Source organism: Macaca thibetana, chromosome 8 (assembly GCF_024542745.1).
Source record: "Macaca thibetana thibetana isolate TM-01 chromosome 8, ASM2454274v1, whole genome shotgun sequence".
In the NCBI taxonomy this organism is placed as follows: Eukaryota; Metazoa; Chordata; class Mammalia; order Primates; family Cercopithecidae; genus Macaca; species Macaca thibetana.
Genome location: NC_065585.1, coordinates 12047971 through 12061743, shown reverse-complemented (window position 1 = coordinate 12061743; position 13773 = coordinate 12047971). Strand labels below are relative to the sequence as shown.

The 13773-nt window shown below is 46.3% G+C and overlaps 2 protein-coding genes across 8 annotated transcripts in view; one reads left to right on the top strand and one right to left on the bottom strand.

Annotated features, from left to right (window-relative positions):
* Nucleotides 1-13773, top strand: part of TG (thyroglobulin) — a 273073-nt gene that overhangs the window by 220576 nt on the left and 38724 nt on the right. The window contains exons 42-43 of the mRNA XM_050800313.1: nucleotides 8648-8812; nucleotides 9813-9980. Of these exons, the coding sequence (XP_050656270.1) occupies nucleotides 8648-8812; nucleotides 9813-9980 (333 nt within the window). The remainder of the gene's footprint in view (nucleotides 1-8647; nucleotides 8813-9812; nucleotides 9981-13773) is intronic.
* The window catches only part of SLA (Src like adaptor), an 83923-nt gene that overhangs the window by 49768 nt on the left and 20382 nt on the right, over nucleotides 1-13773 (bottom strand). For 5 of the 7 annotated variants that reach the window (XM_050801670.1, XM_050801672.1, XM_050801677.1 and 2 more), the window contains exon 3: nucleotides 1234-1338. The exons of the other annotated variants lie outside the window; for them this stretch is intronic. The gene's annotated coding sequence lies outside the window, so the exon portion shown is untranslated. The remainder of the gene's footprint in view (nucleotides 1-1233; nucleotides 1339-13773) is intronic. 7 annotated transcript variants of the gene reach the window in all.

Sequence of the window (13773 nt, the reverse complement as noted above, 5' to 3'; positions counted from 1 at the left end):
TAATACAGATGTTCATGTGGCAACTATTTAATGAGAAACTATTAAAATGCCATGGAAACAACTCATTTAATACATTTTTATTATCTTATTGATGGAAAAAAAAACTATACCTTTTGACCCAGTAATGCCTTTGCATAAGGAAATCATCATGGATATATGAATAGATTTAGCTATAAAGATGTACATTGCAGTATTGTCTGTAACATCATAAAGCCTGAAACAACAACTATCATTTATTAAATATTTACAGTTTGTAATGCACCATACCGTTACAGAAAACTTTCTCATTTCTTTAGTACCACAATCCAATGGGGAAGCTCTCAATATTGTTATATTCCTTACAGATGAAGAAAGTCTCAAATCAAACATCTGCAAATCAGAACTGGGATTTGTATCCAAGTCTATCATATTCCATGGCCTGCAGGTGCCCCTAACCTGTCTATAACATTCTCCCTAATAACCTAAAATCCTAAATTTAATTAGCATGCTGGCATTGAAAACAATCTTGTAAATAAATAAGTAATGATACATAATGATGTAGGCAATGGATTGTTAGGGGGGAAAGACAGGCTCAAAAACAATATGCTCTCTGTATTTCCTGAATACATGTGTATACACACACACACACACACACACACACGGAAGAGACATGCTGGAAGCTAATAGCATGTAACAGTGGTTTTCTTTGATTGCGAGGATTATGTGTAATTTTAATTTTCTCTGTTTTGTTCACCTGTATTTTCTATTTGGGGACTGCTATTTTTGCTTTAAAAATTGCAAAGGGCGTTCTGTTTCCTCTTTAAATAAGCTAAGGTCGCACTGATGGATGTAGAGCAGTATATGACCGTCTTTTTCTAGAGTACGAAAACTATTGCATTTGTGCCGATCTGTGAAGAGAGCAAGGCTTATTGCTGGACCTCTTCTCTCAGCCAGAACCACCCCCTTCCTCCCTCAGGGTTTGAGGATTCTCATTTCTTCCCACCTCTTATTGTCCCTGCAAAGGTTTTCTAAATGGACTTGGCCACGTCACTTGTCCACTGACGTGCTTACACGATAAGCTGTAATGAGTGCTTCCGTCTTGACAAGGATCAGTTATATTTTAGTGTGGAATTCATCTTTTAAATGTAATTTAAATTTTTTCTAATTAAAATTTTAACATTAATTCATTGGAGACAAGTTAGAATATTCTGAAAAGCATAAAAAGCCAATAGAACTCCTCCATCATTCACTCACCTTGAATTGTTAGAAGGCTCTGTGGATTGATGAAGTCAGACTGTTCAAATAAACCCGGTGGGGCCAGGCAGCAGGAGGTGCCCTGGGACTGGATGCCTCCTCCAGCTGTTGAAACAACATGGCATCATGGGAAACAAAAACCTGGGGCCAGAAAGCCTGGGTCTTAACCTCTTTCACCTGCTACTAGCAGGTTTTTAAACTTCTTAGACACTGTTTCTTGAGTGTACCCCAAATTCTTCTTGAAATGAAGTGGGCCATACACAAAAGAATGATTAAGAAAGTACTGTTTTCAGTAATATTGGTTCTTCCTACTTCCTAGGATGGTAGTGGGAGTTTAAAGGAGCCAATAGAGGCGAGAGCTCTGTCTTAAGCAGAATGCAGCACAGTTGTACATGGGAATCAAAGCAACTTGGGATAGACTTTCTCTTGTCTCACGAGGACTTTTCAGTTTGCAGATGTGACATGGTGTGTTTTTGAGCCTTATGGCAATCCTGTGATGGAGAAGCTAAACTCCCCTCCTGCTCCTCCTCCTCCTCCTCTTGCTGTCCCAGCCACCCTTGCAAAAACCTTGCCTATGAGTCGCCATCCACCAGCCACTCATGAATGGAATGGAAAATAAGGGTCTGCAATGTGCTTAGTGATTGCTGTTTTCTCGGATAGGTAGCACAGTTTGGGGGAAACGAAATCTTTATAATTCTAGCCCTGCTACTGATCAATTATATGACCTTGGAAAAATTACCTACCCACTCCAGGCCTCAGTCTCTCTATCTGTAAAATAGGGATTATAATATTACACTTAGAGGGTTGTTTTGGAGATCATGAGAGAAAACGTGAATAAATGACATGGCCCTTAGAAGGTGCCTTATAAATGTTTAAGTCTTTTCTGCTTTCCCTTAAGTAAACACACACACATGCACTTTTTATGCAAGAAAGAAGGAATAGCATTCACTAGGCCTCCTTCAAATCTTACATTTCAGATTGTCCCCTAGATCATGACTTTACCAACAGGTAGTTTTGATGCCTTTTGGGAAATCAAGAGTGAAACCTTAGCGTGATGTTCAAAGGACATTGACCAAGGGTTAAGCTACCATCTCCCTTTCTCACCCAAATTCCACGGGCTTTCACCAAGTGAAACCAAGAACTTCTGATTCTAAGAAGAAAAGAGAAGTGCAATCTTTTGCCCTAAGACTGGGATTTCAAGATGAAAGTTGTATTAATTATCATCCTTCTCATGTAAGTTTTGCCAAAACTGAAGTATTACAAATTAGAGTAAAACTCAGGCTTTTAGGGATCAAGAAAAGAAGATGATTTTAGTGTAGAAAACACGCAAGAGAATACAAATATAAACTCAGATGTTACAAAAAAGTCCATCTGTGCTTTAGCTTCCAGAGCTCTCTCCCTAAGCTGTCCTGGCTGCTCAATAGCATGCCGCAATTAAGCTGGCCTACGACACCTTGGTGGCACCTTCCAGGTGTGGGTGAGTTCCCAGGAGAGGTCAGTGCGAGGGCGGAGACATGGCTCTCTGGGTCACACACTACCCCTTTATCCTTAGACCTTACAAGTCACCGATGGACTCCCTGCCTCAGATGCTCACTGCTCCAGTCCCTCCCACAGTCAACTGGCTGAGCCACCATCCTGCCATTCATTCCAGTTCTCTTCTGTTCCACATATGGTGTTCCACACTTTGTGCTGGGCTCTGGGGATAGAGGAATAACTACCTCCCAACACCCGCCGTCAGAAGCTTACATTCAGGAGGTGCTGATGCTCCATCCTTTACTGAGGGCCTGCTGAGCACGACCAACCATTTTCAGCACTGAGAATGCAAAGACAAAGAATGCAGTGACAGGAAATTCCCAAGCCTTTTCTGTCATACCTCATTTAAAAGGTTTTATGGATTCCTCGTTGCCCATTGCCTGAAGGATACCTGCTCTGTGTCCCAGGGTTGGTGCCTTCTAAATCACATCTCTTACTTAGTCTGGGATTTAATGACTTCTGAAGTTTACTTCTCACCACACTTCTATGGAAATTCTTCTCTTCATTTAGAAGTCACTGGTCCATCTGCCTGCCATTCATTCATTTCTTCACTCCCTCACTCATACAGTCATTCATTCACTCATGCAATACTTATTTTGAGTTCCAGGCCCTGTCCTGGGGCTGCTGGGTTACTTAGGACCCAGCTCCTATCTATAACTCCTTTGGGTAATCAGCCTCTGACCCCACAGCCGTCCCTGCCCACTCCCCCTCAGAATGGTCACCCACCCTGCTTCTCCCATTCCTTTCCTCTCATAGAGATCCACTCAAGTCCTAGTGATTCTCTGCAGCTTCCTCTGGGCCACCCTAGTGCCCAGAAATCCCTCCCTCCCCTGAATCCCCAAAGCACAAGAATTCTTGGCTCACTCCTGCTGATTACTGCACAGAGCTCATCTGGAGGCCACCAGTATGTATGTCCTGCTGGATATAGTACACATTTTTAAAAAGCATCCAACTAACTGGGGCTTGAGACGTATGCTTCTTTGTGACTCACTTTGCCTCGAATAAAATAGAGTCAAAAGAAATACAAGGTTGATAACTCTCAGGTAATACTTGGCAATTGATTTCAATAAGCCAGCATTCAATAAGTCAGCTAGAGATAGTTAAGTTTCTAGAGGCCCAGTGGTCTGGCCAGGGCTTAGAAGTCACATGTCTGTTTTCTCCCAGGAGAAGCAGACAGAAACCCTGGGTTTGGAGTTGGAATACCTGGGTTCAGGTTCTGTGCAGCAGAGAATTTCTCCCTGAAAAGACATAGTCCTTCCTACGTGATTTCACTTCATAGTGTTGTGGCAGGAAATAAATCATGAGAGTGGGCAAGAAAGCACCTTGGCCCGTGTGTGGTACCACAGGGAAGCAAGTTTGCCAGCTCCACAGCTGCTTCGTGTGTAGAGGCACCTTCCCCCAAGTCAGACAGTGCAAGGGACTTGCTCCCCATCAGCCTAGGTTGTAATGACGAGTTTCATCAAGTTACATTGCAGGCATTAAATCATGGATAATAACATTCCTAATGATGAGTACAACCAACTTTGAGTGCAAATTACACATCAGGTATTTTACCTCCATTGTCTCCTTTAATCTGTGCATCAGCTCTGTGAATGCTGATCATAACATCTGCAATTTACAGATTAGGAACTGGAAGCTCAGAAAGACAAAGGAAATTGGCAAAATGGCCATGGGAGGAGCTGGAATTAAAACACCAGTCTGTCTGGAACAAGAGCCATGAGCTTTTTACTTTGCTTTGGCCTCACCCTCTCATGGGGACAGAAAGGAACTGTCCACCACAAGCATGAGATGGCACACTGGTTAGAACATGGAGCTCTGGCACCTGCAGCCTGGGCTCAAATCCTGGCTCTGTCACCCCCAGCTCTGAGACTCTGGGGAAGTGGCTTCAACTCTACCCTGGAGCCTCCTCTAAAGTTGAAATAATACTGTTGTTACCCAACTCCTGGGATTGCTCTGAGAGGTAGGTGAGCTTCTACACGTACAACCCGCATTCAATGCCAGGCACACAGGAAGTGCTACTTGAATGTTTATCCTGGTCTTCATTGCTGTGTCTGTGCTGGGCACTGCTGAAAGAGCTTTGTAGGAATTAACTCCTCGATTCCACGCCATGCCTGATGGATAAGGAGTTCACTGAGCACCTGCTTACTGGGCTTCCCATCCTTCCCGTCTCCCCGTGAGGTAGACACCGCTGTAGATAAGGATTCACATTCCAGGGAGGGGCTGAGAAGTGCGAGAGGTGCCAGGAGGGAGGCAGAGTCCATCCAGAGGACCCTCTGATGCACGGATGCCCCAGGGCAGAGCCGCCAGAGCTCCTGCTTGTCCGGGTAGCTGCCCACCCCGCTCCTTGTTGCTTTGCTTATTGGAGCTGCTCTGGGGAGGCTGCCTGAGGGAGTCCTCCCAGAAAATGCCACAGGGTCCATTTCAACAAGGGCAACTTTCAACATTTCAACAAGGGCAGCTTTGTGTGTGTGTTTGTGTGTATGTGTCTGAGTGTGTGAGTCTATCTGTAGGTGTCTGGGTGTGTCTGTGTACCTTTGAGTATGTGTCTATGTGTCCGTGACTGTGTGTGTTTGTGTCTTTCTGCGCTTACGTGAGTGTGTGTCTATGTGTGTGGGTATCTCTTTCTGTAGCTGGATGTTTCTGTGACTGTGTGTTTCTAAGTGTGGGTCTCCCTGTGTCTGTGAGTGTATGCCTGTGTTTTTTATGTGACCACGAGTATCTGTGTGTGTAACTGCATAGCTCTGTGTGTGTCCCTATCTATGACTGTGTGTCTCCATCTGTGGCCATGTCTGTGCGTGTGTGTGTTTCTGTCTGTGGCCGTGTGTCTGTGCGTGTAAGCGTATGTCTCCGTCGGCATCTGTGTGTGTCCTTAACCCACTTAGACAAACGCCAGGTCCCCTGGTGCTGCTTTAAAACAAAGCAAGGCTCCTGTGTTATGTGATCTCCAGCCAGTGGCTCACTCTGATCTCCAGGATTTTTAAAAGAGAGAGAGAATTCTAACTCCCAGGATCCTCTGAGAAGCAGTAGCATAAACTCCTTGATTGCGTGAGTGTGTCTCCACCTGTGGCTGTGTGTGGATATGTGTGCTTGGGCAGGGGCAGGTCCTGGCTCCAAAGCGACTACAGTGACTAACTGAGGTCAAGGCACCTCACCATGGTCGGAGGCCCCAGGAACAAAAAGCAGCGGTCAGCAATTGTGGTTTTGACCTGAACTATTTTTAAAGTTAAAAAAACAACAACCAGCGGAAACTCCTCGCCATTGAATAGCTAGGTCAGATTTAGATAAAGCCAGAGCCCAGGGCTACGGACCTACAGGCATGCCTGGGCGGACTGAGAAGACTGATCCCTTTACATCCTGTGGGGTCCCATGAATGTCACTGCACTAACCACAGTGCAGCCACAGCTCCCGCTGTGCAGAGGACACGCTTCTTCACCTACCTGGCCTCATGCATCTTTGCAGCAACCCTGTGAAGTACGGTTGATTGTTCTCATCACAGATGGTCACTTGCCCGAGCCCACTTCACCAGGGAGTGACACAGCTGGGGTTCAAACCGGGCCCTTCTGCCCCGATCTCATGTTCTCTGCACACCTCTGCATAGCAACTCCCCTCCTGCCCCTGAGTGCTTTGTCTTAATCAAGTGCTTTCAAATGAAGGCCGAGTCAACCGTTGGCTTGCTTACACACCAATTTTCCATGGTGAAAAAGGTTTCCTTCCGAAAGATCAATTTAAACAACATACTTTCAGAGAAAGAAAAGTTCTCTAAGCCATCTTGCAATATCAGTGTGACCCATGCCTTTAACCACTTCCTCACCATATCAGGATCCCTGGCTTTTTATAGCCAAAGAAAATACTGAGAACGTCAAAGGGGGCCCCATCCTGACATTCACATCTCCTCTCTGCCTGCCTGTGGGCCCTTCTGCAGTTTGCTCTTCAGAACACAGAGTTTTGAGCTTGAATATTTTGAGTGTGTGTGTGTGTTTTCTTTCTTTCTTTCTTTCTTTTTAATTTAAAGTACACCCAGTGGTTCTCAGAAAAGCTGCCCTGCTCATTGTTGGAAAAATAAACCTGAGGGCACAAGAACTCAACAATAGGCTAAATCATATTGACCCTTGTTCCTTGAGTCATTGAATTCCAGGCCTCGGCCTGGCTGAGTAGTTTACTTTTATTGCTGCTGCTTATCAGAGGATCCTGGGAGTTAGGATTCTCTCTCTTGTAAAAACGCTGGAGAGCAGAGTGAGCCACTGGCTGGAGATCACGTAGCACATGAGCCTTGCTTTGTTTTAAAGCAGGACCAGGAGACTCTGAGTTTGTCTAAGCGGTTAAGGACAGAAAACCATGTATATCTCCCAGCCCTTTCTGGAGTCGATGGACCTAGTTGCCAGGCCTGTTCTGAGAAGCCCAGAGCCATTACAAAAGTTCCTCTGACACCAGGTCTCACAGTGGCCATGTCCAGGATCCCCCAGTTCCACGCACTTGTGTTTTTCCTTGCCGCTGGCTGAGATTCTGACTGTCCAGCCTTGCCTCTGACCCTAGCCGCATGCCCCTTCTTGAGCTTGACAATAAACAGAGATCATCGTAACAACAGTGCCAACACCTTTCGTCAGGAACCTACCAGGTGTATGAAAGGGCCACTGGGGTCAGATCCCAGCCCTGCCTCCTACATAATTGTTAAATGGGACAGTAAGAGCAACCGACTTACACAATTGCTGTGAGGATCCGACGAGTTGAAATAGGGAACCTCTTGAGTGAGAGTGAGTTTGTCGAAGCCCTCAATCCACAGTTGTTGCTATTATTTCCATCAGTGGCAGTAGCAGTGGTAAGAGCAGTGGCACTAGTATGGCCACCACTGCCTCCCCTAGTTATCCATGTCTCTTCAGTGGGCAGCCAGTGTCTGAGCTATGGGGTACCCACTGGAAGATGTGCCCTGGAACTGCACACTGGTCAGGACCCCACTCAGCTCGTTTGTTCCTCCCAGGGCAGATGACCCAATTCTACCAATAGTCCAGGCAGAGATGAACTTCCTGGAACCCAGCTCCTACCACTTACATTATTAGAAAGAAGAAACCTGTCTTTTTTTTTTTTTTCTTTTTTTGACAGAGTCTTGCTCTGTCACCCAGACTGGAGTGCAGTGGCGCCATCTCGGTTCACTGCAAGCTCCGCCTCCTGAGTTCACACCATTGTCCTACTTCAGCCTCCCAAGTAGCTGGGACTACAGGCGCCTGCCACCACGCCCAACTGATTTTTTGTATTTTAAGTAGAGATGGGGTTTCACCGTGTTAGCCAGGATGATCTCGATCTCCTGACCTCATGATCCGCCCACCTTGTCCTCCCAAAGTGAGAAACCTGTCATTTTAGCAGAGAGTACCCTGACTTTGATGAAGCAGTTTACCCTTACAAAGACTGTTTTCATCGCCTCCTAGGTGGGCTTCCATTTTAAAGTCCAGCTCCATCTTAATGGAGTCAGGAAAGCTTGCTAGTTAACGAGCCCCCAGGAGGGGCTGGTGGGAGATGGTTCTATCTTTGCAGAGTTCTCTTCCCAGAGGACTTTGCTGATCTCCAGTCCTCTTAAAGAACCATCAGCCCTTTGCCTCTTTATACAAATTCATCTGCACAGCCAAGACCGAAGGTTCCCTTGAGCAGCACCCTCACTTCACAGGCTAGGAAACTGAGGCCTAGAGAGACACCTGTTCAATATCACACTGCATGCTGATATGCCGTTGACCAATCCTGACCTCCCCACTGTGTGCATCCCCAGAATGGGTCCTGGGACCCCCAAGCTTGGAGGAAGGATGCAGAACCCTGATGTGGCACTGAGGGCTCCAGGTGAGCAGGGACAGGAGATGATCTGGACCATCAGACCTGAGCCTGCTTTCTCTTCCAGGGAGGCTCTGCACTCTCCCCAGCCGCCATCATCAGCCACGAGAGGGCTCAGCAGCAGGCAGTTGCTTTGGCAAAGGAGGTCAGCTGCCCTGTGTCATCCAGCCAAGAAGTGGTGTCCTGCCTCCGCCAAAAGCCTGCCAATATCCTCAATGACGCCCAGACCAAGGTGAGCACACAAGTGCAAATTGGGAAGGCACATTCTCTGGTCCTTTACAAATAGAAAATGAAGACCTAGAAAAGAAGTGTGACCCACCCCAGCCATACCACACATGAGGCTGATGACCAGCTGGAGCTGGAACTCACATTCCCTAACCCCCAGAGCCGTGCATGTGCCACAGCCTGCAACAGTCTAAACATGGTTACTGAGGGTAGACAGATGCCTCTGCAATTTGTCTTTCTTATTTATAACCTGGGAATAGTTATACAGACCTTATAGAGTAGGAGGAGAGAATGAAGTAACACATGTGAAGGGTTTGGCCTCATGCCAGGACCATGGTGGGCAGGAGACCAAACCCTTGACAGGTCACAGCTACATGTATTGAGCATTGCAGACATGGCTTCACAGATGGCAGTGTATTTGAGTCACTTCATACCCTTATATGGGATAGCTGTGTGTTCCCTTTCTAGCATGCAAAGTTCTTGCTTGCAGACCAAATCTCTGGCTGGCCCTCACATTAATGAAGGGGACACTAGCAGGAATAATTGTTGTCATTGCAATTGATGGTCTGATCGTCTTAGCAATGAGTCTGGACTCACAGAATTGGAGCAGGTCTTATCCTCAGCTCCCCTCAGTGTAGGCTAATTTGATCATAACTGGAGCTGGTGCATTTCACCTGTCAGAGTCACTGCCTCCTCTTCAACGACTGTCTCCTCCTGACTTCCTCACCCACCTACAGGCTCAGGCTTTCCCATCCCTAGCTGGGGACCTGCTGTCACCTCTGGGATGCTCCCCTGGAGACCATCATTGCTGAGAGTGAGATTCATTCACCTTCCAGCCCCTGACTTTGTCACATGGTGTCCTGCCTGCCAGTTGTCCTGGTCATTTTCTCCCAGTAGAGTCCCAGATGTATAACCAGCATTGGCATTCAGTATGGTTAAGACCTCTTTATGCAAAGCAATGCAACTGATTATTCCAGGACAACTGATTATTGTTGTATCCAATGTAGCTCCTGGCCGTGAGTGGCCCTTTCCACTACTGGGGTCCTGTGATCGATGGCCAGTTCCTCCGTGAGCCTCCAGCCAGAGCACTGAAGAGGTCTTTACGGGCAGAGGTCGATCTGCTCATCGGGAGTTCTCAGGACGACGGGCTCATCAACAGAGCAAAGGCTGTGAAGGTAGGCAGGGAGGGGGCCTCGGATGTCTCCAGCCAGGCATTTCCTAAGGGCTCTGGACCTCAATGTCTGACTTGATCAAGAGATATTGACCAATTGCTGAATAACTACTGTGTGCAATGCTTACGTGAGTTTAGGAAGTAGTAATGGGGGGATTCAGAAATTAGACACTTGCGGGATAGTGAGCAACACAGGCACATCCACAAATTACAGCTGTGAATAAATCACCGGGGAAAACTGGAGCTGACCCAGAAGCTCTGCAGCTCAGGGCTGCAAGTTAGAATACCCACGTTCTGGGCCATGCCACCCGTATTTCATGGAGGATGCTTGTCGTACTGAGAACTGAGACAATGAGGCGGGGGGATGAAGGGACTCTTGTTAAATCATCACCCTTTCCCAGTCCTGAAAAGACACTGAAGCACCAGCCTTCCAAGTTAAATTTCTTAGTAAAGAGAGCATGCACCATGCACCTGGCAAACACGCAGCTTTGTGCAGCTTGCTGGAGGCACAGCGAAGTGGGAGTGAGCTGTGAGGTCTGCATTCTGCTTGAATGCACAGTTCCTGCTCTCACCGGCAGTCACAGTCACTCACGAGGATGTGGCTAACCCTGGAAGAGACCGAGCACATGCTCCTCTGCCCACCCCACCCTGCCTTGGACAAGCTACTCTTGGCCAAAGCCTTGTAGGTGGTCAAGCCTGAGGAGGGGAAGCCCAGTGTGCATAAAGCACAGAGAGAGGACAACTCTGGGCGTAGGTGGAGTGCACCTTTCCCTGCACATGTACAATGTGGGTCTCTGTTGGCTCTGTTGAATATAAGGTAGTCTAATCGGGGTTTTATTAAATCATGATCACAACCTAACAGGATCCTGAGTTCCTTTGGATAATCCTATTTCCTTTGGGTAATATATTTCACCTTGGGGACTCTATCCTACAGCAATAAAAGCTCTAGTTTTACATGATATATATATGAGAGTATTTATCGCATTGCATTGTTTATTGATTGATTGTGGCATTGATTTTTGTGGCAAAATATTGGAAGCAACTCAAGTGTCCATTAATAGGGAAATGGTTGACTAAATTAAGATACAAACAAGCTATTAAATATTATGCAGATGTTAAAAAGAATGAGCTAGATTTATCTCTACTGACTTAAGGGAAGCCTGTGACACATCATAAAATGACAAAAATATATGTAGAGGAATGTGAAATTAAGATAGCATTCATATTTTTAAAAACCAAGCTGTATGTATCTTTATATTTGGAAATGTGTATATTTGTATGTTTTTCTGCATAGAAGGATAACGGAGTGAAAAGATTCACAACATGCAGTTAACATTGGCTACCTCTGGAGAAAGAGTATTATGAATTATTACTATTGCTGTATATATACACACATGCATAATATGTTACATATTATATATATTTATGTGTGCATGTGTATGTAGAGAGAGAGAGAAAGAAGCAGGGTTGGTGAGGTTCACATATGAAGTTGATTTCTGAAGGTTCCTATCTGGAAGGCGGGTGTGGCATGTGAGTAGTGATAGAGTTCTCTCTGAGGGTGTATGTGTGAGTGTGTGTGTGTGTGTGTTGCAAGGGGGTGGTGTCAAGTAAAACTTGGTCACCCTCAGCTTTCATCTAACTAACTCACAGCCAGGGAGAAATACCTTTTATACCTGAACCATTTCACCATTTTTTCTGCCAAGCACTCATATGCAGTATAGCCTTTACCCTGAGCTGAGACTTTATTATTGGACAAGACAACCATTCAGGAATCACTGAAAACTCCACTGCCTCGGAGTTTGTAGTCTCTAAAACAGGGATCTTCAAGTTGCTTCTGATCAAGACCCTCATCAGTTAAGAAATAGTAAGTTTAGTTATTTAAGTATAAATTATATACATGTGTACTCCTGTACTAATACACTGAATTATTATAAATGCTTTATTGAATCAAAAGAATGTTAAAGCAAGAGAAAGAAATGGAGGTTCTAATCTTAGTATTCCGTTGCTGCCCCTAAACACTCCCCGCCCTGGAGACAGTACTCTGAGGCATGAGCAGACGGGGATGGAGCTGGCCATTGACCAGGGACTCTTTCCCACTCACCTCCTTATTTGATACCTTCCTACGAGGAATGCGCAATCTCTGTGCAGAAGACACTGTGTCCTCACAGCTCTGGTTCTTTGGTCCATGTGCTGAAAACTTTTCATGGCCATCTTCGACTTTTGAAAGAGAGGAAGAACTACTTTTATATTTCCAGGAACCTTGGGATCAGCATAGAAAGGGCTGATGGACTTAGGGAGGAGGGAGGCCCTGTGGTTAGTTCCCAGACCTCTCCCAATGCAGTGGAAATGCCATCCATCAGGGAGGGTGAGGGGGTGGTCCTTATTGGCAGATCTTGGACCATGGTGTTCAGAGGGTAGCTCAGGCTCATGTTTTCTGATTATACCCTTTCATTGTGAGAGAGATGACTGGGGGCTCATGGCTGCCTTGGGCTTCTCTGGTTCAAGCACAGTCCCAGGAGTGTCTGGAAGTTTCCTAATTTTGTCCTGAATTCCTTAACCAGTCCAGCCAGGGACCTGAATCCAGAGGACTGGGATCTCTACTCAAAGATGCATTTGCATTCTTCTCATTGAGTTTCCCTCTAAGGTTTTTAAGGAAAGCTTACTTTGTTCACTCACAAAGAAAGATGGGGCCACCAGCAGGAGGCTCACTGCCAAACAGGGGCCTGACTGGAGAAGCCAGCACTGAAGTAGGGCACCCCCAAATAGAGAAACCTCTCTGAGGGCACAGCAGAGCAGCTTCTAGCCCTGCTCCATGGCGGTCATCCCAGATACCAACCACAGGGCAGTGTTCCCCCAGCACATTTGTTCATTGGTTAGACCGTTCCTTTCTGGCTTCACTTCTTCATTCATTCCCTTGGGACATGCGTTAGTGAAGCCACTGAGCAACTTTTGTGAGCCTGCATCCTACCGAGAACTCATCTAGGTGCTGATTGGTGAGGAGGACTGCCTGCAGGAGGAGAGTCGTAACAGTGGGACTGGAAGCCAGCTCACAGCTCAGTGACACTGCATGTGATCATCTCCTAAACATGTGTCTGCACCCAGGTTTATTCCTCCTGGACTTTTCCTTTGAACTCTGAACTGGTTTAGCCAATGGCCCACTTGACATCTTCACTTGCACATCTCATAGTGTCTCATCCATAACACACCCAAAGTGGACTGCCGATTCCACCTCTGCTCCCATCCCCAACCAGCATGTTCTTCTGTAGTCTTCACCATCTCAGTAAACAACTTGGCAACTAAACAACTCATCCTTCTGTACTCAGGCTCAAAACCAAAAGTCATTCCTGACACTGCTCTCTCATATCCTACCAGCATTCTATCAGCAAATCCATTTGGCTGTATTTTCAAACTGTATCCCAAATCCAAGCCCCTCTCCCCTACCTCTTCTACTATCACCCTGATCCAGCCATTTTATTTGAGATTTTTGTGGTAGCCCCCAACTGTCTCTCTGCACCTGCCTTGCCTCTTGTAATCTATGAGAAGCACAGTAGCCAGAGCAATCCCTTTATAAGTCAGACCCTCTGCTCCAAGCCTTCTCTCCAGTGGCCTCCTCTCATGCAGAGGAAAAATCCAGTCTTCTGTTAACTGCCAGAGCCTATTTGATGTGACCCCTGTTAGCTCTCTGACCTTAACTCCTGCTGTTCCCTCCTGGCTTACTGATTTGTCGCTTTAGAGTTTCTCAAATAGGCTGAGCACATCCCACATCAGGGTCCTGGTATTTGCTGTTTTTTCTTCTT